The 26,069-nt window shown below is 31.9% G+C and overlaps 1 protein-coding gene across 1 annotated transcript; it reads left to right on the top strand.

Annotated features, from left to right (window-relative positions):
- Window positions 1–6,334: 6,334 nt before the first annotated feature.
- LOC139500306 (uncharacterized) lies at window positions 6,335–24,385 on the top strand. Its single transcript, XM_071289053.1, has 6 exons — window positions 6,335–6,494; window positions 10,131–10,214; window positions 10,566–10,801; window positions 16,908–17,052; window positions 18,970–19,107; window positions 23,040–24,385. Exons 2-6 carry the CDS (start codon window positions 10,139–10,141, stop codon window positions 23,276–23,278), a joined length of 834 nt encoding a protein of 277 aa, XP_071145154.1. The 5' UTR covers window positions 6,335–6,494; window positions 10,131–10,138; the 3' UTR covers window positions 23,279–24,385.
- Window positions 24,386–26,069: the final 1,684 nt, after the last annotated feature.

Here is a 26,069-nt window from a genome sequence, read left to right as displayed (position 1 = left end):
TATTTTTTAAGTGAAGCATTTGAAAACAAACCTGTTTTGCAGGATTCAAGGTTCGCCCGATATAATTACATTTAATTAATAATCTTACTTTATTTAAGAAAATAGGCTTTTTACCATGGTTGTGTATTCAAAGCGTTTGAAGGACGTCGTATTATTAACTTTTCCAGATAATTCCTTTGTTGCGGCGGTTGTTGGTGGAGTAATTGGTGGATTTGTATTTATATGTATAGTTACTGGAGTCATTATATTTATGACCTGTAAAAGAAAAAGATCACCAGGACAAGTGTTAACTCCAGGTGAATATATTAATGGAGATTTCATTATCACATCAACCCGAGACCAAGAGCTCTGCTTAAGGAATACATTGGTTGATGCCTTATAAGGGGTTTGATACTTGAACAAATTTAATAATAAAATATCATAGATATAAGAAGATGTGGTATGAGTGCCAATGAGACAACTCTCCATCCAAATAACAATATATAAAAGTAAACCATTATAGGTCAAGTTACGGCCTTCAACACGGAGCCTTGGCTCACACCGAACAGCAAGCTATAAACTAATTAATGTAAAACGTTTCAAATGGGAGAACCGACGGTCTAATCTATATAAAAGCGAGAAACGAGAAACACGTATGAACTATATAAACAGACGTCAACTACTGTACATCAGATTCCTGACTTAAAACAGGTGCAAACATTTGCAGCAGGATTAAATGTTTAAATGGTACCAAACCTTCTACCTTTTCTAAAACAATAGTATAACATCACAACATAGAAAAACATACTATAAAATATCAATTGGAAGGCTTAACTCAATCAAAAAACGTATATACACATTTCTATAATAAGAGAAAAATATATCCGAAAAAAAACAGCAAAGTAACAAGACTAGACTAGATTAGAATAGCAAAGAACAAAAAATGTCTTGATGACAATAACAAAAACGCATATACACATTTCTATAATGAGAGAAAAATATATCAGAAAAAAAACCCCAGCAAAGTAACAAGACTAGACTAGATTAGAATAACAAAAACATTCTTTATGACAATAATAAACAAGAATGTGTCCAAAGTACACGGACGCCCCACTCGCACTAACATTTTCTATGTTAAGTTTGAACCGTGAAATTTGGATATAAACTCTAATTTAATACTAAAATTAGAAAGATCATATCGTAGGGAACATGTGTACTAAGTTTCAATTTGATTTGACTTCTACGTCATCAAAAACTACCTTGAACAAAAACCTGAAGCGGGACAGACGGAAGGACAAACGAACGGGCAGACGAACGAAAGGACGGACGAACGGACGCACATACCAGAAAACATAATGCCCCTCTACTATCGTAGGTGGGGCATAATAAAAAGAAATTTGTAAGTAAACAAGTTTCAATGATGTGGATAGAGATTGTAGAAGAAGTTGATCACACCGAATATGAACCGTCTTTTGTAAATTTTGCTGAGAATGACTTAAGTTTTCAATTCTGAAGAAAGAAGAAACAATACCATAACAGCAACTTCAAAATTTAGATATGTGTGCAAGTTTGCATTGCAGTTTCAAAAACATTGTTTGTTTTTACAACCGACCGCTCGCCCGACTGACTTGAACATACAAGAAAAAAAATAGGAAGTAAACAAAAAAGTTTTCAGGTAATATATATGTATTGTCAATTCATGTTTAAAGTTTGAAATTTCGTTCCAGGCCCGATATGGAAAATGCTTTGTATAATAACCCCACCCTCCCCTTTTTCTATGGCGTATCAGCCAACTGGTTTCATAAGTGCTCTTCCGTTGATACTATGTCAGCATTGCAAAAAAACGAGAAAATGTATGATAATCTTTCATCAGGTAGCAATAGAGACTACAAACGATAGAGATTTTTTTAAGTTATTATCTGGTATGCTTTGGTTTAAAGAATAAATGTTCCAGTAATAAAATGTGCATATTGGTACGAACATAAGTTTTAATAAATGCATTATGTTTATATTGCTTTTATTTCAGTGAACCGGACTGAGCGCGAGGTTTTGTGATGACAGAACATTGATTTATTATCGACTGAAGGATCGCTATCAATCACACAGACAGCAACAACATACTTAATTGATAATATGTAATACAAAGTAAATTATAATTGATACAAGAATATATATAAGAAGCATCAACCAAGGTAAACAGATATGATGTGATTGAACTATTATGCCTTCCTGAAGAAAGGAGGGTGTATATTGTTTAACTAGTTCCTGTCTCTTACTAAGATAACTACTTTGCACCAAAGACTCTTCCTGAATCATTCTGTTTTAATTTTGTTTTATATTAGCAGTATTAAATTTTGTTTTAAATATTCGTTTGCAATATGTGTGAAGCCATACCCGTAGTCTATGTTACGTTTAGTAGCATTATTTCATAGTGTCTTTATAAAAGAGAGTTGCAAGATACCAAATTGACATTCAAACGCATAAGTCAAAAATAAACTGACAACGCCATGACTACAAAAGGACAAATGAAAAACAACAGTACACAAAACACAACATAGAAAACTAAAGACTTGGCAACACCAACCCCACCAAAAACTTGGAGTGATCTTAGGTGCTCCGGAAGGGTAAGCAATTCATACTCCACATGTGGCACCCTCATATAAGTAAAAACTCGGTAACAAATCTAAATTCGTAGGTCACATTCGGGACAAAGGGGTCGGGACTGTAGAAACGACAAAAAAGACTAGTGTAAAACCATTCAAATGGAAAACCAACGATCTAATCTATATTAAAAAAATGAGAAACGAGAAACACGTATGACCCATATCAACAAACGACAACCACTGAACGTCTGGTTCCTGACTTAGGACAGGTGGAAACAATTGGAGCGAGTTTAAACGTTGTAATAGGTACCAACATTCATCCTTATCTGAAACAAAAGTGTATCCTCACAACATAGAAAGACACACTATAACCATAGTACAAGAAACACAACATAGAAAACTAAAGATTAAGCAACATGAACCCCATCAAAAATTGGGGGTGATCTCACGTGCTCAGGAAGGGAAGGCAGATCCTGCTCCAATTGTGGCATCCGTCGTGTTGCTCGTGTTAGTACAAACCCGGTATAACAAGTCTAATTCGTTTGGTCATATTCGGTATAAAGGGGACAGGACTGTAGTTACGACAATTGAAACGTCGTACCATGGTCATATAACTCTGGAATGAGAAATCAGAAAGTCTGACGGTCTTCGCCCTATAACTTTGGAATGACAGATCAGAAAATCAGGCGGTTATCTTCCTATAACTCTAAAATGACAAATCAGAAAATCGGGCGATTATCTTCCTATAACTCTGGTATGACAGATAAGAAAATCGGGCGGTTATCTTCCTATAACTCTGGAATGACAGATCAGAAAATCGGGCGGTTATCTTCCTATAACTCTGAAATGACAGATCAGAAAATCGGACGGTTATCTTTTTATAAATCTGAAATGACAGATCAGAAAATCGGACGGTTATCTTTTTATAAATCTGAAATGACAGATCAGAAAATCGGACGGTTATCTTTTTATAACTCTGGAATGACAGATCAGAAAATCTGATAGTCATAGTCATATAACTCTGGAATAACAGATCAGAAAAACTGGATACATATAAAAATCTCGTTTGTGTATATAATGAAAAGTGTGGTATTAAATGCTCGTCTTAGACGTAACGAAACATAGTATCGTAACCCATCAGTCCGCGTGTACATTCCTCTTTCGTCCAAAATTTCAAAAGTGCTCTAACAATGTCAATAAAATTCTTTTGCAACATTAGGATGGAAATAAAAAATCCTTTTTCGATTTTTTTTACACTTCGGAGTGGCACTCCTGATCCATATTGAAATTTTTTGCGCATTTACTCCAAACTGCTTGGATTGATTTCCATAAAACTTTATGCGTTTTTCTTCTTTTTTTATGGGGATGGGGTGGGGTGATATATTGAAGCCTCCTTTCGATTTTGATAAATTCTTGGCTCACTTTGCAGAGTTACAAGACTTCAGCACTCAGATTTAATTAAATTACTATTTGCATATATTATACCATAAGTTGAGTATGCTCGAAACTTTCTACAGTTGCTAAAATAAGAGACGGAAGGAGATCGATCTACATCATACATGTATTTAGAATTTTTCTGATCTGTCATTCCAGAGCTATAGGATTCACGTAAATTTAATGCTATTATCATACTGTAAAAATTATAAGTTATTTACTGTGCGTTTATTTCTACCACATGAATTGATATTTATTTTAAAACCTAAGCCAAAAGTAAAAATAAATTAATTACTTTTAAATAAACAAACGCTTTCGAAAACTTCATATGGCCAAATACAAAAAGAGCCAAAGCACAGTTATGTGAAAAAATCTGTGGAAATACATTAACATTGTGTTTTCTTTCAGGATATACTTGATAAATATACAAAAAGAACATGTTAGATTATGTTATCCCATAAGCCTAGCTAGAAATCTCCTGGCTAGGCTATCGTGAAATTCATGCGCTTAAACAGATTTTTTATCGCATCTTTAAACGTATATCCAAATAAACAAAAAAGACTGAAAAAAATGTCTAACTCGAAATTATGTATTAGCGTTTCGTGTGTATTTTAGTCTATATGCCATGTAATTAACCATCGAGGTGACCTTTTGAAGATTGACGACGGTAATTATAAATATGTGATAAAATTGTCACGTGTATCGTTGCTGTGTGTCAAAACTGTGTTCATTTACACATCCTTAAATTACTGTACTTTTTTAACATATAAAGTATATTTAGTTTGTGGGCAATATACTTATGTAAATTAACACTCTTGCGTGATATTTCGAAATAAGCAATAAATATTATGGAGGGCCAAGTTTCCATTTGATTTAGGACACTTGGTAAAATAGAATAAAAAAGTGTTCGTGTGTGCTTCAATGAGAGCTACACGACATTCTTGTTTTCTTTCAAGTGCCCTATTTTTATGAATTTCGAACGACTTGAAATCTTTCAATAATTAGTTTTCCTGTAAAAACTCTTGAATGTTCACTCATAAGATTATAGCCAAGTTCAAAATAGTTATATATAAGTTGGAAATTACATTACTCAATCGCAGATTTTCAGATCAGCCCGTCATCACTTTAAGCAAGCTTGTTGTTCGTCCGTCTGTTTAAAAAAAATTATATAATACGTATAATTGTTAAGAATGAATGTGAATCATGTTTACCTTCTTAGTAAATGATTATCTTATTGGTTAGACACCATCAATGCCAGTTATTATGAGAAAAAAAAATGAACTAGACGTTTAGCTAGTAAAATTGAAAGTTAAATTAGGGAACCATTTGACTAATTCGATACACAATAATCTGATTCTTATACAAGTAAAAACGATTATTAACATTTTGTTTTAATCTATAATAAAATAAAACAGACATTGAAAAATTCAATTGCACGAATTAGTATTATTTATGTTTCTTTTGGTTGCTCTGGTCTAGCATGTTTTCTTCATTCTATTTGTTGCTTATTTTGTTGCATGCTATGTACATGTGAGATTCAACTTTGTATTACAGGTTGTTTTATATGTCAAATTATACTGTTTTTATGTTATTTAAATGTTTTTATATTCGGTCAAAAGCTCCTTAGAGCTCGTGTTGTATATTTGTACTTGTGCAGAATCAAAATAAAGTTTTCTTATCTTATCTGATGTATATGTTAAATTTATGTTTATATCGGGCTATATAACCGTCGTCAATCTTCGAAAGGTAAACTCGGTGGTTAATAAGATGGCATATAGACTAAAATACACACGAAATGCTAATACATAATTTCGAGTTATGCATTTTTTTACGACTTTTGTTTATTGGGATACGTTTTAGTATGACTTTGTTATAAGTCGAATCTGAGAATCTGAGTCAAATCGGTTTGACAGCTTAATATAACTTTAAAAATACATAAACGGCATTTTATTTGAACATTTAGTTTTAATTACTTTACATAATGAAAAAGAGAGTGAGTAGCTGGACTATAGAGAAATGCAGTTAAGTTGTAACTCAATTTTTTACTTTATTGATTCGAACTGTAAATTAACAAAAAAATAATTCCTGAATAAAATATCGCATGATTTACATTCAAATTCACAATTAGGAAACTTATAGAATATCTACCATTGCGTCGTACTATTGTGTCATCTAATGTCTATAACACAATTTATTATAATTCAAAAAATATAAGAAAGTCATTGTATCACTAGAACGAATCAATAAACAAAATGAAATGGTTAAAAAGAAAGTCATGCAGCAATTATAAAATCGCACTGACAATGACACGAACTCTTGAATACAAGACAAGACAATAAATCATAAAGAAGGAGAAAATCATTCTCTTACATTACGTAGAAAGCAAATAATATAGCCACCCTTGGTGTTCCATACTTTAATCAGTTGTGTGTGTATTGATCATTTACCTGTGTTTACTAGTTTATCATTCTGTAACGGGTATGTAGAAGTAAAGTATAGTATATCATTTAAACAATGTTGTTATAGGATCAGCACAACAAAACACCATTTTGTATTTATTCTCCAGTTTATATATCATTGTTTTAAGATTCTACAATGAAAATAACAACACGATAATACTCCCATGTAGGGAACCCTGTACTTTTAAGGAAGAAGAAGAAGAAAATAAACGTATATATGATTTGATCATATTTAGCAGCCAAATTCATGCTTCAAACTTTCAAATTTGATTTAAAAGAAATAGTAACACTACAAAATTATAAAAACACATAGGAAACAAAACACTTTACGTGAAATTGGAGATTTGGGATCAGTATCATCTAAATATACCCATGACATGCCCTTCGCGGATTGGTGATTGGCTAGCGATCGAGGGCTAAATATAGATAAAAATAAACAGATAAATATAAATAGCACGTGTTCTATTGTAAGGACGATTTTTCTGTCTGAGGTGTCAAAAACCAGTTATTCTACTCTGAATCTTAAGAGTTTCATAAATTTATTATTTGAAAATTCATTCAAGCTAATTATATATACAAAAAAGTATGGTTCTATTAAGTAATGTTGAAATATCTAGAAAGACTAAACAGAATCAGTCAGTAACTGTATACAAAGTAATAAAAACATATACATTCTCCATACATACAGTGTGAGTGCATTTGTTTCTAATCCGAAATTTTGTCATCGATGACTATCGTTTAGTAAACGTTAAGCTGCTATAGAAACAAATACATCGTTTAATAAACTTTATCGACAGAAATAGATTACACTAACGCACTGTAAACAAACAGGTAAAAGTGCGGGAAATAAATAACCAGGACTTTGCAAAAACAACACGTGCTCGTAATTATTTAAACGACAGATGCAGAAACAAATTTATCGTTTACACGTCTCAACGATAAACGATCAACGACTACGCGACTATTTTGCGCGTACATCGTTTATGTGAACGTATGCGAGTATGGTCCCGACGAAACGATGAAAGTCCGTCGGAAGGGGACGATTAATGGTTGACCTGTCTTAAAAGAGAGCCACATCTCTTTCACGTTAACGACACCCTTGTAGATTTCGAAAAAAGAGCAGGCTAATGTCAGTACAAGGCAGCACTCGCACCCGCAAAGTGGAAAGGGATTAATATAATAACTTGTTTCCCAATCCACTATAAATAAATACAGATGTATATTTTTAAATTAAGATTAATTAAAATTAAAATAGATAACAGTAATAAGTATTATTGTGAAGTCAAAGATAACCACTGATTAAAAGAACGAGGAAAAGTATTAATATTTATCCTATGTTTATCAAATACATAGACAGACACGGTTTGATATGTGAAATAAAGCTACTTATATATTAAATTCTTAGTGTATTTTGTTTTAATATGGTAATTTTTACTTACAACTGAAGACTCGATCGACAGCTTCTAAAAGGTACATATGTTTATTAACGATGTGAACCGCAAATGTACCAAATTTAAGGAGTCCACCGCAAATACGTTTATATGGATGTATTAATCTTAAGAAAAAGGTTGATAATAACCCTTAAATTGTTTTGGTTTTCAACTCTCATTGATCTCATATGTTTGTCACGCGATTATTCCCATTTACTGCATATCTTGTATTTCTCTGGAAAGCATCTTGCCTTGTCGTTTATTTTGAAGAACACGTACAACTGGTTAACATACATTAAAAACAAATTGTGCCCCTCTTCTTGTCGACTTGTTTCTTTATTATTATGAGGCTGACTTCATACAGGACCGTCTTAAAAAGAAAGATAAGAAGTTAGCAATATTCTTTAACTCTACTTTCCGCTATATACATGATATAGATGATGTTCTTTCACTAAATAATTCAAAGTTTGGTGACTATGTTGAACGCATCTATCCAACCGAACTAGAGATAAAGGATACTACAGATACAGTTAAGTCGGCCTCATATCTTGACTTACATCTAGAAATTGACAATGAGGGTCGGTTGAAAACAAAACTTTACGATAAAGAGATAATTTCAGCTTTGCAATTGTGAACTTTCCATTTCTAAGTAGCAACATTCCATCAGCACCTGCATACGGGGTATATATCTCCCAATTGATACGATATTCCCGTGCTTGCATTTTCTATCATGATGTTTTTGATAGAGGGTTGCTGCTCAAGAGTTCCAAATGGTGAAGTTGAAATCATCCCTTCGTAAATTTTACGGACGCCATCACGAGTTTGTTGACCGTAATGGAATAACCGTTTCACAAATGATATCGGATATTTTTCCTACGTCGTAAATACAATCCCCTTCTCTTTCATGAATGTGACCTACCGAATTAAGACAATTTACCGGATTTGTTATCACATAAGCAACACGACGGGTGCCACACGTGGAGCAGGATCTGCTTACCCTTCAGGAGCACCTGAGATCTCCCCTATTTTTTGGTGGAGTTCGTGTTGCTTATTCTTAAGTTTTCTATGTTGTGTCATGTGTACTATTGTTTGTCTGTTTGTATTTTTCATTTTTAGCCATGGCGTTGTCAGTTTATTTTTCTATTTATGAGTTTGACTGTCCCCCTGATATCTTTCGTCAATCTTTTAAGTTTAACGTTTGAATAAAAGTAGACATAAAGATAAATGATAAAAAAAAAACCAAGTACAATCTTGAATGAGACAATAACCGATCTATCATGACACATTTCCTCCTTAAACATTAATGCGCAACTAGAGGCAACCATACACGAACTTCTTGACTAAGGACAGTCAGGCTCAATCAAAACTCAGTCATTAGTTCTCTTGTCCATATAAATAAAAAAAATGGAGTAAACATTTAAAATACTCCAAAAACATGGAGCAGATGTGACTCAGATTATTTAAAACGTCACCAGTGTCTGAGCAAAAAGTTGATGAACAAAAGTTATGTCAAAGAACGTCTCGTTTTTATTTGTTTGTTTGGATTTTTGTATTTGCTTGAATGTTCATCGTGAGACCTTGTTGATAAATTTTTCGTATCAACTTCCGTGTTACAAATGATACACGATTCCCTTGAAGTATAGGTTATATGTACTGACGTTGAGTATATAAGTGTTCTTTTATTTATCTATTTAAATTATTACTTTTCACTGTAAAGTCTATTTATTGCAATATCCATTTGACGTGGCTCGGTACTTATACTTTCCATCATTGTGTTAAATGAGATAGTGATTTTTTGTATCTTTGTCGTTCGATTTTTTTTCTTAATGTGCTTTGTGATTGTCTTTATGTCTTTTTATGTTTTTTTACGACTGCAAAAAATGTTAACGGTCGTATACTGGTATCAGGTCGTCGTCGTCCGAAGACGGTTAGTTTCCGGACAATAACTTTTATTAGTTTAAATTAATACAAATCCATGAAATTTAAACACAAGGTTTATAACCACAAAAGGAAGGTTTGGATTGATTTTGAGGATTAAGGTCATAACTCTGCGGTCGTATGCAGCTTCGCTCAGCTTAACAATTATGTATTCTTCCTTTGTGTTTTACTGTGATTAAGATTATAACACAATGGTGACTGTTGTAGCCCTATATGTTTGTACATTGCGTTTAATCAAAACTCCTTGCTAAATGTATTTCAAGAATATTATATTATGTTTCTTTTAGATCATACGATGAAACTCCGAATTACAACTATTATATATCTACTCAATGTTATTGTAGCAGTATGTGGAACCAGTGTGCAAATATGTAAGATTTCTGTGTTTAAGTTCTGGTCATTAATTAGAGTTCACATTTTGCACAGTCTGTTTCTGCTTTTAATGTTTATTCAACCAGAAGTATTTGTCAATATCATATTCGCTAGACAATGAAGACAAATTTGTAATAGAAATTGAAAAGATGCATGCGCCTCTCGTCTAAAAGAAATGAAATTTATTACATCACTTATTTCATTAAGAGGAGACTCATTTTGTCTCGATTACATTTCTAGGAATGGAAATTCAAATTATTAGCAACTAAAATAAACTTCTGCTTTGCATTATTTATAGAAAAGAAAGGTTAAAACAAATCATGTACATTTTGTACATCTTTGTCATTCAGATAGATTTGGTGAGGACTGTTCTGTGACCCTTGAGAATGTCAACGATGATGAATCTTTCATTGCTGAATACTATGGAAAAAAAGATTTAGACTGGTGTGATTACATGTCCTTTAATGGAAAAGATAGCGGCTATATGAATGAATATAAAATATGCATAACACCGTTAGTGTACGAAGACCCTGATTGTGCGGTAGAGTTAACGTACAAGGAGAGTTATGGTGATTTACCATTGAAGGTATTTATGTGATTAAAACTACTCCGATTTCATTTGTTACAAAAAAAATATCTCCTGAGTGACAATTACTATTCTTTTCTACAGTAAAAGATGACCTTCACAAATATTGAGATGAGATTTTATTTATAGAGTGGTTTTAATCAGATGTGGATTCTTAAAAATTCTAAAGATGTACTGCTACTTAGATGAACATTTATTGCCATGTATACTTTCTATCTATTACAATTGTAAAGGTAATAACAAAAACAGTAACATTTAATAAAAAATAAATTATTTCCAACAGTAACCCAACAAATCGGTTGTCGACCTTGTTTGCAATTGTCATAACAGATATATTATGGCCCATTAATCAATTTCACTTCCTGTCATTTTTGCTCTAACTGCTGCAGTTTTTGAAATATAAGCCAAAATGGTTGATAATGGATCAACACTTTGGATACAATTTACAAACTTAACACCCTAAGGAACGTTAAGTTAAAATATGGTATTATGCCCAGTAATATTAGAGAAGATTTTTCAACAAGAAAGAGATTTGCACGAAAAAAATGTAAAAAAAAACTTAAGTTTGTCCTTTTGACGTTCGTAAGTCGTCCGTTTCGTTTCCATTTTGTAGCCGTTACTTGTCCGTTCTACATCCGTTAGACCAACTCACCAACATACTTCTACCGTACGTTTAGGTAGCAATAAACAGTTAGGAAAAAATATTAAAATTTGCTCTTATAAACTTTACCACCCTTAAAGCCGCGGTCACACCTTATTTGATAGCGCGAACTGACGCCGAACGGATTACTGTTTTTGTTCATGTTCGTCAGACGTCTGTTCTAACTGTTAGATGTTCATCTATATTCGTTTTATGTCCGTTCAGCGTCCGTTTCATCAGTCGACGTCCGGTCTGTCTGATAGAGAATTTTAAGCAATGTTCAAAACTTTGAACGGACGTCCAACGGATGGAGTGTACATTGCACGTCCGGTATGCGCCGTTGTCGACGGTACTCGTCCGTTCCGTTTCCGTTTTTATACGACCGCAAATTTTGAAAAAAATTTCGTCGTATATTGCTATCACGTTGGCGTCGGCGTCGTCGTCGTCGTCGTCGTCGTCGTCGTCGTCGTCCGGCGTCCGAATACTTTTAGTTTTCGCACTCTAACTTTAGTAAAAGTGAATGGAAATCTATGAAATTTTAACACAAGGTTTATGACCACAAAAGGAAGGTTGGTATTGATTTTGGGAGTTTTGGTCCCAACATTTTAGGAATTAGGGGCCAAAAAGGGCCCAAATAAGCATTTTCTTGGTTTTCGCACTATAACTTTAGTTTAAGTTAATAGAAATCTATGAAATTTTGACACAAGGTTTATGACCACAAAAGAACGGTTGGGATTGATTTTGGGAGTTTTGGTCTCAACAGTTTAGGAATTAGGGGCCAAAAAAGGGCCCAAATAAGCATTATTCTTGGTTTTCGCACAATAACATTAGTTTAAGTAAATAGAAATCAATGAAATTTAAACACAATGTTAATGACTACAAAAGGAAGGTTGGTATTGATTTTGGGAGTTTAGGTCCCAACAGTTTAGGAATTAGGGGCCAAAAAGGGACCCAAATAAGCATTTTTCTTGGTTTTCGCACCATAACGTAAGTATAAGTAAATAGAAATCTATGAAATTTAAACATAAGGTTTATGACCATAAAAGAAAGGTTGGGTTTGATTTTGGGAGTTTTGGTCCCAACATAATAAGGGGCCCAAAGGGTCCAAAATCAAACTTTTGTTTGATTTCATCAAAATTGAATAATTGGGGTTCTTTGATATGCTGAATCTAACTGTCATGACTGTGTATGTAGATTCTTAACTTTTGGTCCCGTTTTCAAATTGGTCTACATTAAGGTCCAAAGGGTCCAAAATTAAACTTAGTTTGATTTTGACAAAAAATGAATCAGTTAGGTTCTTTGATATGCTGAATCTAAAAATGTACTTAGATTCTTGATTATTGGCCCAGTTTTCAAGTTGGTCCAAATCGGGGTCCAAAATTAAACTTTGTTTGATTTCATCAAAAATTGAATAAATGGGGTTCTTTGATATACCAAATCTAACTGTGTATGTAGATTCTTCATTTTTGGTCCTGTTTTCAAATTGGTCTACACTAAAGTCCAAAGGGTCCAAAATTAAACTTAGTCTGATTTTAACAAAAATTGAAATCTTGAAGTTCTTTGATATGCTGAATCCAAAAATGTACTTAGATTTTTTATTATGGGCCCAGTTTTCAAGTTGGTCCAAATCAGGATCTAAAATTATTATATTAAGTATTGTGGAATAGCAAGTCTTTTCAATTGCACAGTATTGCGCAATGGCAAGAAATATCTAATTGCACAATATTGTGAAATATCAAATTTTTTTTTAATTAGAGTTATCTTTCTTTGTCCAGAATAGTAAGCAAGAAATATCTAATTGTAAAATATTGTACAATAGCAAGATTTTTTTTTAATTGGAGTTATCTTTCTTTGTCCAGAATCAACTTAAATCTTTGTTATATACAATATACAATGTATATTCACTTTTTACTACCAACTGATAAATTAAAATAATCTTTACCATTCAGTGATAACAAGCAGTTTTTTTACATCTTAATATTTTATGATGTATTTAAATGAGTAGTTATTGTTGCAAACTCCATTAGAAATTTTAATTGAGATTAGTTTTGGAATAAGGGAAAGGGGGATGTGATTAAAAAAATTGGGTTCAATTTTTCTCATTTGAAATTTCATAAATAAAAAAGAAAATTTGTTCAAACATTTTTTTGAGAGGATTAATATTCAACAGCATAGTGAATTGCTCTAAGAGAAACAAAAATTTTAAGTTCATTAGAACACATTCATTCTGTGTCAGAAACCTATGCTGTGTCAACTATTTAATCACAATCCAAATTTAGAGCTGAATCCAGCTTGAATGTTGTGTCCATACTTGCCCTAACCGTTCAGGGTTCAACCTCTGCGGTCGTATAAAGCTACGCCCTGCGGAGCATCTGGTTGTATTCTTAATTTGGCCTTTATAATCCGTTGGAGGTCCGGTAGACCAATTCACCAACGGACTTCTACAATACGTTTAACGGCTAAAACGGATTCGAAACGGACATGACTGGGATGATAACGGATAAAACGGATACGTACCGAATGTAAATGCCAATTTTAAATTTCGCGTCAGAAATGCTATTTATCAGATTTATTGAGTGTCATGAATGTTATTTTTTCATGCTGGATCTTGGAGTAAGTTTTCACTATCTAACAGCTTTTTTCTGACATTTTATTTCCTCTTTTTTTTCACCCTTCCCCTTTTGAAGTATTTTAAAGAATAAATTCTCTGGCACGTCTTATCCGGATAGCGCAAACGGACACCGATCGGATAACTTGTTTTCAATCCGTCCATATCCGTATCATATCCGTTCAGAGTTCGTTTTATCCGTCGGCATCCGTTCTGTCTGTCAAAACTTCGAACGGTTGTCAAACGAATGAAGTGTCCTTTTGACGTCCGTAAGTCGTCCGTTTCGTTTCCATTTTGTAGCCGTTACTTGTCCGTTCTACATCAATTAGACCAACTCACCAACAGACTTCTACCGTACGTTTAGGTAGCAATAAACAGTTAGGATCAGTTAGGAAAAAATATTAAAATTTGCTCTTATAAATTTTACCATCCCCTTTTCATTGCTTTCTTGCAATATCAAGCTTACTGTTTGTGTCATATATGGGCATATGTATGTATCAGAATCTTCCATAGAGTTTATATCCAGTATATAAAATTGTAAAATATAATTTCTTTTGGGTGTATCCATGGCAATAATCTGCATTTATTTGTTAAAAGGGGGGGGGGGGGGGAAATGTCAAATATTTCCCCAAAATTTGACTAAAAGTAGAATTTCAATCGCTTGAAATAATACCTTTTCGGAAACTGTGTACATATATCATTCAGCAAATCAAATGAAAATCATATGTCTTTCGTTTCATTTTTTTTGGAAAATTGCGTCAAAAACTTCGTGTAGAAAAAAGTGTTTGTAAACATTACATTAATTTCTGGAGCGATTGCCGGTCTAGCTATGAAAATACGGATTGACAAACAGAAAACAGCCCATAAAACATGTAAAAAATAATCTTGATGCTCTTATAAACCATCTGTGAAGGCTAAATTAGCACTCAGCTGTCTAAAAATGAATTTTATTACACAATAACTTTCCTATTTGAAAAATCCACAGGGGCCAAAATGTGAAACTAAACTCCTAACTGTGTATTGCTACCTTAACGGACGTATTACAGATGTCAACGGAACCTTTTTTTATCCTTTCCGTACGTCTTTTCGAACTATCCGGTAAGGTGTGACCAGAGCTATAATCTAAAACCAGTTACACGGAAACTTTTCAATCATTTTAAGGTCACATGCTTGTGATCTACATGTTAAATTATTGCCGCCTTTAATTTTCCGCGCATCTTGTCATCCGGTTTATCCGGTACGCTTCCGTTATGTGTTCGTTTTATGCAGAACTCGTCAGTTGAATGTAAGTTCGACATCCTTTCTGTCCGGTACGTTTCCATTTCTTGTACGTATCATATTCTGTGTGTGTTCGTTACTCATTCGTTACGCGTCCGTTGTTTTTCAGTACACCAATTGACTCCAAATGGATAATAACAGAAACCTTTTCCATCCGTTCGGCGTCCGTTCAAGCTATCCGGTAAGGTTTGACTACGGCTTTAGGAGTTAATTGACTCATTTGTAGATCCTTCTTAGCTGAGCATTTTTGACATTTAATGTTTTTGTCTAAATATTTTGATATTAAAAGATAGTAATCAAAAACAGTAAAATTTCATAAAAATAATCCATTACAGACCGTAATCCTACAATGGTTGGTCCAATTGGTCTGAAAATTTCATAAACGTTACATTTTGACTTATTCATCACTTTAACTCTGTAACTTTTGCTCCAACTACTATAGTTTTTGAGATAAAGCCAAAAACTATATTTAACCCCTGTGTTCTATTTATAGCTATGACGGCCATGTTTGTTGATTGGACACAACTTTGGAAACAATTTATAGACTACTTTTGTTTTGTATTTTCTCCGAAATTCGTTTTTTTTTTCGTTCTTTTACTTTTTTGTATCTAGTCAGGAATATCATGGTAGTTGCTATCTAATAGTCTGTGTCTATTTATGTTAGCATTAATGTTTTTTGTTGCAGTTCAGTGTTTCTGTTGTTCCGTTATTTTCCGCTTATTGGTGATGTGTTTCGCTCGGTTTTTGTTTGTAACATGGATTTGTTTCGCTTAATTAAATGATGACTATAAAACAGTGGCATATTACTGTTGCCTTTATAATTCATTAATATTTCAGTATTTATTTGTTTTGTATAAAGCAGATGCCTGTATGTTTCAATTTGTATAGTGCTTTGTGTAAATATATGCTGATGTTTTATATAGCTAGCTTTGAGAGCTCTTTTGTATTATTGTTTTCTTTCGTTTTTTTTTTATTAATGTACTGACTTGAAATACCAAATTAACATTTCAACGATTGTGAATCTGAAGAAAACAACAAATTATCAAACGTTTTAAGTATTGGGTCGTCTAGAAAAGAGAGGGAGTAGAAAGATATAAAAGGGATATTCAAACTGATTGTCGAAAACAAACTGACAATTCCATGGCAAAAAAAACAATCAAACAACAGTATACAAAACTATAAACATTTAAAGCTAAAGTCTGACCTTCACGAACCCCACTAAACAAAACTTAGGGGAACATGAAAGTGAAAATTTCGATGATAAAGAAACATATAAATTGTACAGTTCTACAGAATGTTACAACGATAAAGACAAAATATACATATAGCTGGCATTAACTCGATCTATAACAAGATTGATTTTGGGTTGAAGTAGTGTACACGCAACATGTTTTTTTTTTTGTTTTAAGATGTGAATTTGTTGTACTCCCATGTTTTCACATTTAAGAGGGAATGCCACGAACCATCAAGTTAAAATAACTGAAATTGATTTCTTTTTTCTTTTTTCTATGGAGATGAGGATAGGTTGGTGGTTGTGTTTGTTTTTATTTGTTTATTGATTTTGTTTATTTATATTTTAGACATATACATGTAATGACAAACCAACAACGAAATATTGTGGAGAACAAGATGAATTTATGTATATTTATTTAACTTCTAAAAAACCCAATAATCTTCAGAATGTTCAAGTGAAACTGCAAATTGAAGCTGTTATGACCTACAATTGTAAGTTAATCATTAGAGCATAATCTATCTAAAGGAACTTTCCTTTGTTGAAACGTAATTCTAAACATTGTCTTTATCAATACTATTTTGATTTTGATATCATTGTTTCTAATGTTATTATCATACTTTCTAAGAATAAACTGACCTTATAATAGAAAATAGGTTTCTACATAATAACCATGCAGTCGTTTCAAAGCTTCTAAGATTAATATCATAGTTTCTAAAAGTATACTGACCTTATTATAGAAAAGAGGTTTCTAGATAATAACCATGCAATCGTTTTAAACTGGAATCAAACATGCATAAATGGTCACATATGATGAGATGATGATCTGTTTTGATTTCGAGGTCCATACATCAAGGTCACTAAGAAAAAAGTTTTTGATCAACGCGTTCCAAATTATATACCGTATTGTATTCCTTGTTATTATTTTTGGAGAAATCAAAACTACAGACAAACTTATCCAGTTGTTACCTGTCAAAAATGTTATAGAATTGAATAACTTAGGTATATTTTTATGATCAGCAGAAAAACTTAATTTAAGGTGGTACCCAACACTTTCACTTCAATGAATTTGGCTCGTTTAATCTTCATAAAATTTTGACAAAGTATTAACTTTGACCCTTAAACAAAAATATAAAAATTTCAAAAATTTTTAACCAACCGTTTTGTCAGAAAAATGACACTGTTGATATAGTAGTTTGACAAACACCAATTTTGTTCATTGAGAAGCTTAATGTTGCCTTTACAACACAATGTAATTAAAACGTTAAGCTGATTTTACCGAGTTATCTCCCTGTAGTGTTAGGTACCACCTTAATTGCATGATGTATTGTATTTGTTCTCATTTTATCAAATTTTATCATTCTCTGGTCATATTTCGTACTTTGTATTTTGTCATATAAATTATTCGTATATTTTAACAAATTTGATTCGTTTAGGGATAGTCACATGTCAAAGTATATTTTCGAAGGCAGAGAGAAAACGGCGGATAGCTATAAGCATATTGCACAGCAAAAAGCATATTGCACGGATATTTTTAGAAATCTAAAAAGCGATATACTTTGTGACGTCATGTAATGAATTTCAGGATATTGTTAAACGATCTTAAACGTTTTGAAACAAATGATATCTGTGATCGATTATTTGACGGAAAAAATCTTCAAATACATAAGATGACAAATAAATAACAAAAAAAAGCAATTGAAATAACAACAGTTTACTAATATTTTGTTATTATAAAGGAGACAATATGATATCTAAAAAATTCCAACAAAATCAATACAAATATTATCGGAAATTTTAATAATATAACAAATGTAGCCTTTGTATGAGGTCAATACAGGATATATCGACCCAAAGAAGTATATCGACCTTTGACTTTGTTATCAGTCAATATACTTCTATCAGTTCAATATATCCTTGTATCGACCTCATACAAAGGCTATATTTGTATATCATATCTTATTTCATGCACAGGAAAAAAACACATCCATGTAAATGGGGTACAAACCTATCGAGTGTAACTCTATGTATGGCGCTATTGTATTGTCATCTTGCTTACTAAGCTTCTGTAACTTTGAAGTGCTAACATTTTTACATTATAATGACATTCTTATTTTTGATTTATCATGTAGGTTTTGATAGTTGAACAAATCCACGGATAAAAACTTATTTTGGTATCATATTCCTAACGGTAAGCCTACCAACGCCCGCACCCGCCTTGATAACACATTGATAAAATATTTTTATCATTAATTAAAACTTTACCAGCATGTTCATGCTTTTGAATGTTGAGAGGAAAGTTTAAAATAGTATTTGGTCACACATTATTTAAAGACAGTTACAAGCAGATTACCAGTGTGTTTAACACATGTAGAACTAAATGGTAAAGTCTTAAACTATTTCTTTTTCAGACTATAGAACCATAGGCATTATAATAGGATGTGTAATTGGTGGCATTGTGATAATTTCTGTTATCGTCGGAGTTATTTTATGTTACACATGCAGAGGACGAAGATCAGCTGGACAAGTTATGAACCCAGGAACCGGAAGTAAGAGCAGCCATATTTTATGATAAACCATTTTTTTGTTTGGTCAAAATATAATATAAATTGTTTTTTTTTTTTATCAAATCGATGTGTAATAAGTTTTATTAATTAATAACTTGAGTTACTTGGGATATTTTCAAAACTGAAGTAAGGGAGGTAACCATTGCATACTGCAAACAAAAGGCTGCTGAAAGTAAAAATGAAATTAAACATTTAGAAAATAAGTTAAAATTCTTGTATGAAAAATCAAGTAATTCTCAACATTTTAAAATAGAAATAAATAATGTAGAAAACAATTTACAAAACTTATATATAAAAGAAACTAGAGATGCACAAATCAGATCCCGAGTCAGATGGGCAGAAGTAGGGGAAAAAACACAAAATATTTTTTGGGTCTTGAAAAATCAAGACAAACCAAGAAAACTATTTCCGCCCTTAGAAATGACCAAGGCAATATTGTTACAGACGCATCAGATATTCTTATTCTTGGAAAAAAACTACTACCAAAATTTGTATAAAAGTACTAAACCGGACCCTTCAGAAATAAAAAATTATATAAGTCAAACAAAGATAGATCACTCACTATCCAATAATGATAGTGAACTATTGGGCGGCAACCTAACATTAGAAGAATGTACAAATGCTATATTTAAAATGAAACTGAATAAATCCCCTGGATTAGATGGTTTAAGTGTAGAATTTTGTCGCACATTTTGGTCATACTTAAAAGAATCTGCAGTGAAAGTATTTAATACATGTTATGAAAAAGAAGAAATGACAACTCTCCAAAAAATAGATGTTATCTCCTTACTATATAAAAAAAAATGATCCACTATCATTAGATATTTACAGGCCAATCACTTTATTAAATGTAGACACTAAGCTTATGGCCTATGCCTTAGCGCAAAGGTGGTGTTGTCCAAAATTATTCATAGTGATCAGAATGGATATATAAAAAATCGGTACATAGGTTTTAACATTCGCCAGATTCAAGATATAATAGACTACTCAGAAAAATTTAATATAGATGGGGTTTTATTGTTCATAGACTTTTCCAAAGCCTTTGATTCTTTAGAATGGCCCTTCATGTATGAATCTCTACTAAAATTTGGAATACCACATTCCTTTTCAAAATGGGTTAAAACGTTATATAATGATACTAAAGGATGCCTGTCTAATAACAGCTGGATCTCAGAAACATATAGTCTTCACAGTGGTATAAAACAAGGATGTCCGTTAAGTTCTCTTATTTTTGTAATAGCAGTTGAAATCCTGGCATGTAGAGTAAGACAAGATTTAAACATTAAAGGATTTCAAATTAAACTTGATGAAAAAACACATAGTTTAAAAATTTCCCAATTGGCTGATGACACAAAACTCTTTCTCAGTTCAAAAAATGAAATATACCAAGCATTGAACCTAATAGAAATATTTGGAACACTTTCTGGTTTAAAACTGAATAAATCTAAAACAGAAGGTATATGGTTAGGTAGACTTAAACATTGTAAAGAAAAAATTGAAATTATACACTGGAGCAAAGACCCAATTAAAAGTTTAGGTGTCTACTTTGGATTAAATAAAAGTGAATGTGACAAATTAAATATTGACAAAACAATGAAACAGTCAACAAAATTAATACTAGCTTACACAAATGGAGGTCTGAAAATGACAGACATTGATTACGTCTTAAATGCATTACAAATTTCATGGATTAAACGATTAACGGCAAAGGAATTTGCTAATTGGAAAGTCATTCCAACATATTATTTCAATAAATTTGGTAAAACAACCTTATATTTCATATGATGCCAGACAACATAAAATCATTACCTAATTTAAGTAATGTACTTACCTCATTTTACTTGAACATATTAAAGAGCTGGTACAAAGCAAATAATACACCAACAAGTAATACACCAATCATAATTTTTAGAAATATTAGACAGCAAATGTTGTGGGGTAATAAAAATATAAAATTTAAAGGAAAATGTTTAGTTTACCTAAATTGGATAAAAGATGGTATTATTTTCATTAATGATATAATTGATCAAAGAGGGCACGTATCACAAAAAGTTATATTGGAGAAACTAACCTCAAAAACTAATTGGATCTCTGAACTTTTAAAACTGAAAAATTGTATTCCGAAAGAATGGGTAAGTACACTAAAATCTGACAAATCTTTGAAAACTTTTGTAAAAACAAAATTAAACTTGTCCTTGACTGTTAACAAAAAAACAGAATTAATTGAAAATATGTCGTCCAAAGATATATATAACCATTTAAATAACAAAAATGATGAGAGACCAATAGGATTCTCCAAATGGACAAACATCTTCAATCTAGAATCAATCACTCCAATAAATAATGTGCTACAATTTACTTTTACCTATTTAATTAATAACAAATATAAAATGTTAAGATGGAAATTACTCCATTACATCCTCCCATATAAACAATTATTACTACAATGGCACATACAAGAAACACGTATGTGTGACTTGTGTAACTTGACTGAAGATTACGAACACTTTTTTCTCAAATGTCAATTCTTTCATGAATTTTGGAAGAAAATATATGTACTTGTAAGCAAAATCAAAATTGGGTCACATATTTTTAATTTTAAAACTTTAGTACTGGGCTATAAAATACATGATACTATGTATAATGATATAAATCTCTTCCTAACTGTCTTAATATATTCAATTCATAAAAGTACTCATTTATCAAATTATAAACAAAAAGGCATAGACGCTTATGCAGTTTTCAGAAATAATTTTTTTTTTAAACACATACCAAATTAACAAATATATCAATGCTAAAAACAGCAAATTTTTAAATGATGTAAAAAGATTCATATGATCATGAATAGCTACATATAATATATTTTCATGTATAGAATTTTTTTTAGCAAAAGTTGACAATATATCTATATCTAAACACGTGGTAATAAGCCAAAACAGCATGCTTCGTGAAAATGTACAGAATTTTGTCTCCAAACACATTTATGCACACTTAATCAAATGAATTTTCAATTACAATGTCGAAACTTACCACATATAATTTTTAACTTAAATTTAAGTTGTTCGTGAGAATAAATAAAACGTATAAATTAATCCGGACAATTGATCAACCAGCTGTAAAATGTTTAACGGTTTTCATCGATAAGGTTAAGGTCAATGATCATAAAGTTTTAATCTTAAGAAACAGAACCGGACAATACTGTACACTTTCCGTATTCATGGAACAATTTTGTTTTGCAAATGTATACATGTAATAACCATGAACTCTAAAACTAACTATCTATAAATAGGAATTCACTGAATAAATTCCCTGGTTATCCAGTGACTAATACACAGGGATATTCGGCCAACTGCTGTAGGTCGAGTAATTTGTCACAACAGCAAAGAAAAGTGCAATAAAGATCGTATTTAAAAAAAAAACAAAGTTTTATTAATTTGATTAATTTAAAATAGATTTTTAAAAGGACAGCATTTAACATATAGCAAAACAATTTGCATGTTCTACCATAGAAAACCATAGATACCCAAATAATGTTCTTGTTCAAAAATGCATTTTTTTCTGCTGTAGGTCTTGTCATAATTAATTCGCTATAGTTAACCTAGAGTAAACCAATTTGGATCTAAATTGTCATTTTGATCTGAACAGCTCTTAAAAGACTTAAGCAATAAAATATTTCGTCATCTTCCTTTTTTTCAGTGAATTTATAAGACTAATCCAAAACGAAAAGTTGAACATGATTCAATAGTTCAATGTTTCGACTATTTAGATACTGTTAACATCAAATTGACTGTTTCGGACTAAAATTCCTTTACTTTTATTGATAATTATCTCACAGTTGTGTTGTAAACTAAGATAGTTAACGATTGAAAATTTTGCATTTAAATGATTTACATTTTCTTATTTAAACATTTTAGTAACAATGGCTCAATACCAGTCCCCGAATGCATCGTATCCATCACAACCGAATGGAAATTATGCACCACCACCAGGCAGTTATCCAACTCAACCAACAGGAAACTATCCAGTTCAACCAACTGGTTATCCGTCACAACAAACCGGAAATGATACTGCTAATACCCTCTCTGCGCCTGGATTTACTGGCTATTCATACAATTCTCCTCCACCAGCCTACACAGATGTTTCAAAAACGTAGATCAATACAAAGATATACATGCATTCAAAATGGTGACCATGAAATATACTCTGCATTCTTATTGATGAAATGTCTTTATATTTCATGTGTATGAGTTACCCTTATCTTCTCCACGCTATTTAGTAAGAGCATAAACAGTTAGTAGATATGTATTTAAACTTGAAGAAAAAAGAAGAAAACGTCTTTTTTATCTAATGCCGTTATATATTTATATGAATGATGTCACACACAATTATAAACTTATGTTTACAAGTTAGTTATTTAGCATCTCTGTGATGAAACAATTTTATATTCAGTTCATTGTAATTAAGCCAAAATACAGGCAGTTAACTATATTAGAAGTGTAAAGTGTAAAAAAATCTTGGAAACACTTTTAATTATATTAATTAACCATAATAACAATTTATATTCTCGTATTTTCTTTACTCATATTTGTACTAATCTCAAATTATAGCACATGACATTTGTTTTACTGTTTTGAATTGCCTATCATTGAAAAAGAAATAAAACATTCTGACAAAGTAATCGACATCGTTTACAATAAAAGCAAGAACCTAGAGAATGTATTTAATGTTGATGATCCAAAGTATTATTAATATTACACACATATATGGTATCAACAAACTGGTTTTCATGCTACAAGGAAAATACGAAAATTTCACGGATCATTCAAGTATAAAATATTATTTATTATAAGTCTTAGATTTTATTATTCTTCCCTTGAATTAATTCTAAAAACAAATATATTTTATTTTGTTTAAATACTTTGTATAATGCAATGAATTGTCTTCTTTACACAAGTAATCAGTCTTACACATAGATTGCAAATCTGTGTACAAATTTTGAAATTTAGGCAAAGTACTAAACTTATTGTGTACTGATATTGTACAATCTAGGATAGCGGTATACAGTAAATCTACCTTAGTTTACGAAATCTCAAAAAAATATAAAATTTTACATATAATTTCCTAATTTGATGCATATCTCCATGCTGTACTTGCATGTACACTTTATATAACTAGATCCCCAGTGACACTAACTTTATTGATTTTTATTATATGAATCTCATCTAATATTTGAGTTTGAATAAAATATATGATATAGTCATAGTTTCCTATTATATATGTTAAAGCCTGTATATGAATAAATATATATAAAGGGCTAAGAACGCATATATATTATATGAATATCCAGTCTTTTGTGTTAACAAAATTGACATGTCAATATAATGTTTAATTTTATGGTATTTGGTCTTCCAACTGTTTTAAATCAAACCATACTGGTAAGTCTTGCCCTAGTATATTGGAAGAGTTTTTACAACCACTTGGTTAATGACCCTGCTGCTGGTGAACGTTTCATTTCCGATCATATTACCAGTCAGTCAAATTAAATCCGTCTGGTGAGTCCTACACATGTCTGACGTATCAAATTATTACCCTAAGGCTAGTATATTGCACGAGTTTTTACAACCACTTGGTTAATGACGCTGCTGCTAGTGAACGTTTCATTTTTAATCATATTACCAGTCAAGTTTCATCCTTCTGGTGAGTTCTACGCATGTCTTGCGTATGAAATTAGTACCCTAGTATATTGGATGAGTTTTTACAACCACTTGGTTAATGACGCTGCTGCTGGTGAACGTTTCATTTCTAATCATATTACCAGTCAAGTTTAATCCGTCTGGTGAGTGCTATGCATATCTTGCGTATCAAATTCTTACCCTAGTATATTGGACGAGTTTTTACAACCACTTGGTTAATGACGCTGCTACTGGTGAACGTGTCATTGCCAATCATATTACCAGTCAAGTTTAATCCTTTTGATTTGACAATATTTATAAAAAAAAGAATTGTTTGAAACATTTAAGTTTTTTTTTCTATCTCATGCATATGTATGTACAGCCTTAGTTTAATACGTATCAAAGTCGCATTTGAATTTGCCTTCTACATGTCTTGATTCGTTGGTCACTGGCGAGCCGAATGTAGATAAAAAGGCAGGCCTACCGTACGAATTTTTAAATCTGGGATATTTGAAGTTACTTTATCATAGTGTTTTGGCATTTGTGAAAAATAATGATGATACAAAGGGACATTCAAAAGTTATAAGTCGATTAAACTGACAACGCCATGTAAGAATAAGAAAGACAAAGAAAAGACAAACATATTTACAAAACTAAAGACGGGTAAAACAAATCCCATCTTAAATTAAAGGTGAATTCTGGTTATGACAGAAAGCAGATTGCCCCAGTATTAACAATCGTTTATAGGCCAGCCATGGTAAGTTCCAATGGGGCTATTTGTCTGATTTGGTGATGCAATTTAATTCGTTACGATCGAGTTTGATTGAATGAAACGTCCCAGGGATGCCTGCTATTTTGTTGAATATCATTGTGACCAGCAACCCTCTACCAATAGAAAACGCAAGCTGTGGTATATAAACTGCATACACAGGCGCTGTTTAAATATTGCTCATGCAAACTGAACGTGCACAATTGGAAGGCTTAAATCATCTCTTTTATCGTAATGATTTTTTTTCAACCGACTCTAATTGTCAACTTTCTGGGCTGGAAGTTCCATAAGGTGTCTAAAATAAAGTTTGTGCTTTTTATTATTCCTTCTTCTCTGACGAAGACGAAACAATGGCGCTTGGCGCTGGAGTATTTTTAGATGAACAATTATTCATTAAAATTCACGGATTATTTTTAATATATGTTCTAAAGGAATTATGTAATGACAATTCACTAAAAAAAAAAACAAGTACTCTTACAACCGTCATTTGGGAGGAAATTAAT

The sequence above is a fragment of the Mytilus edulis genome, chromosome 1, assembly GCF_963676685.1.
Source record: "Mytilus edulis chromosome 1, xbMytEdul2.2, whole genome shotgun sequence".
In the NCBI taxonomy this organism is placed as follows: Eukaryota; Metazoa; Mollusca; class Bivalvia; order Mytilida; family Mytilidae; genus Mytilus; species Mytilus edulis.
The sequence above is the reverse complement of the archived record's forward strand: the minus strand, read 5'-3'. Positions and strand labels throughout refer to the sequence as shown.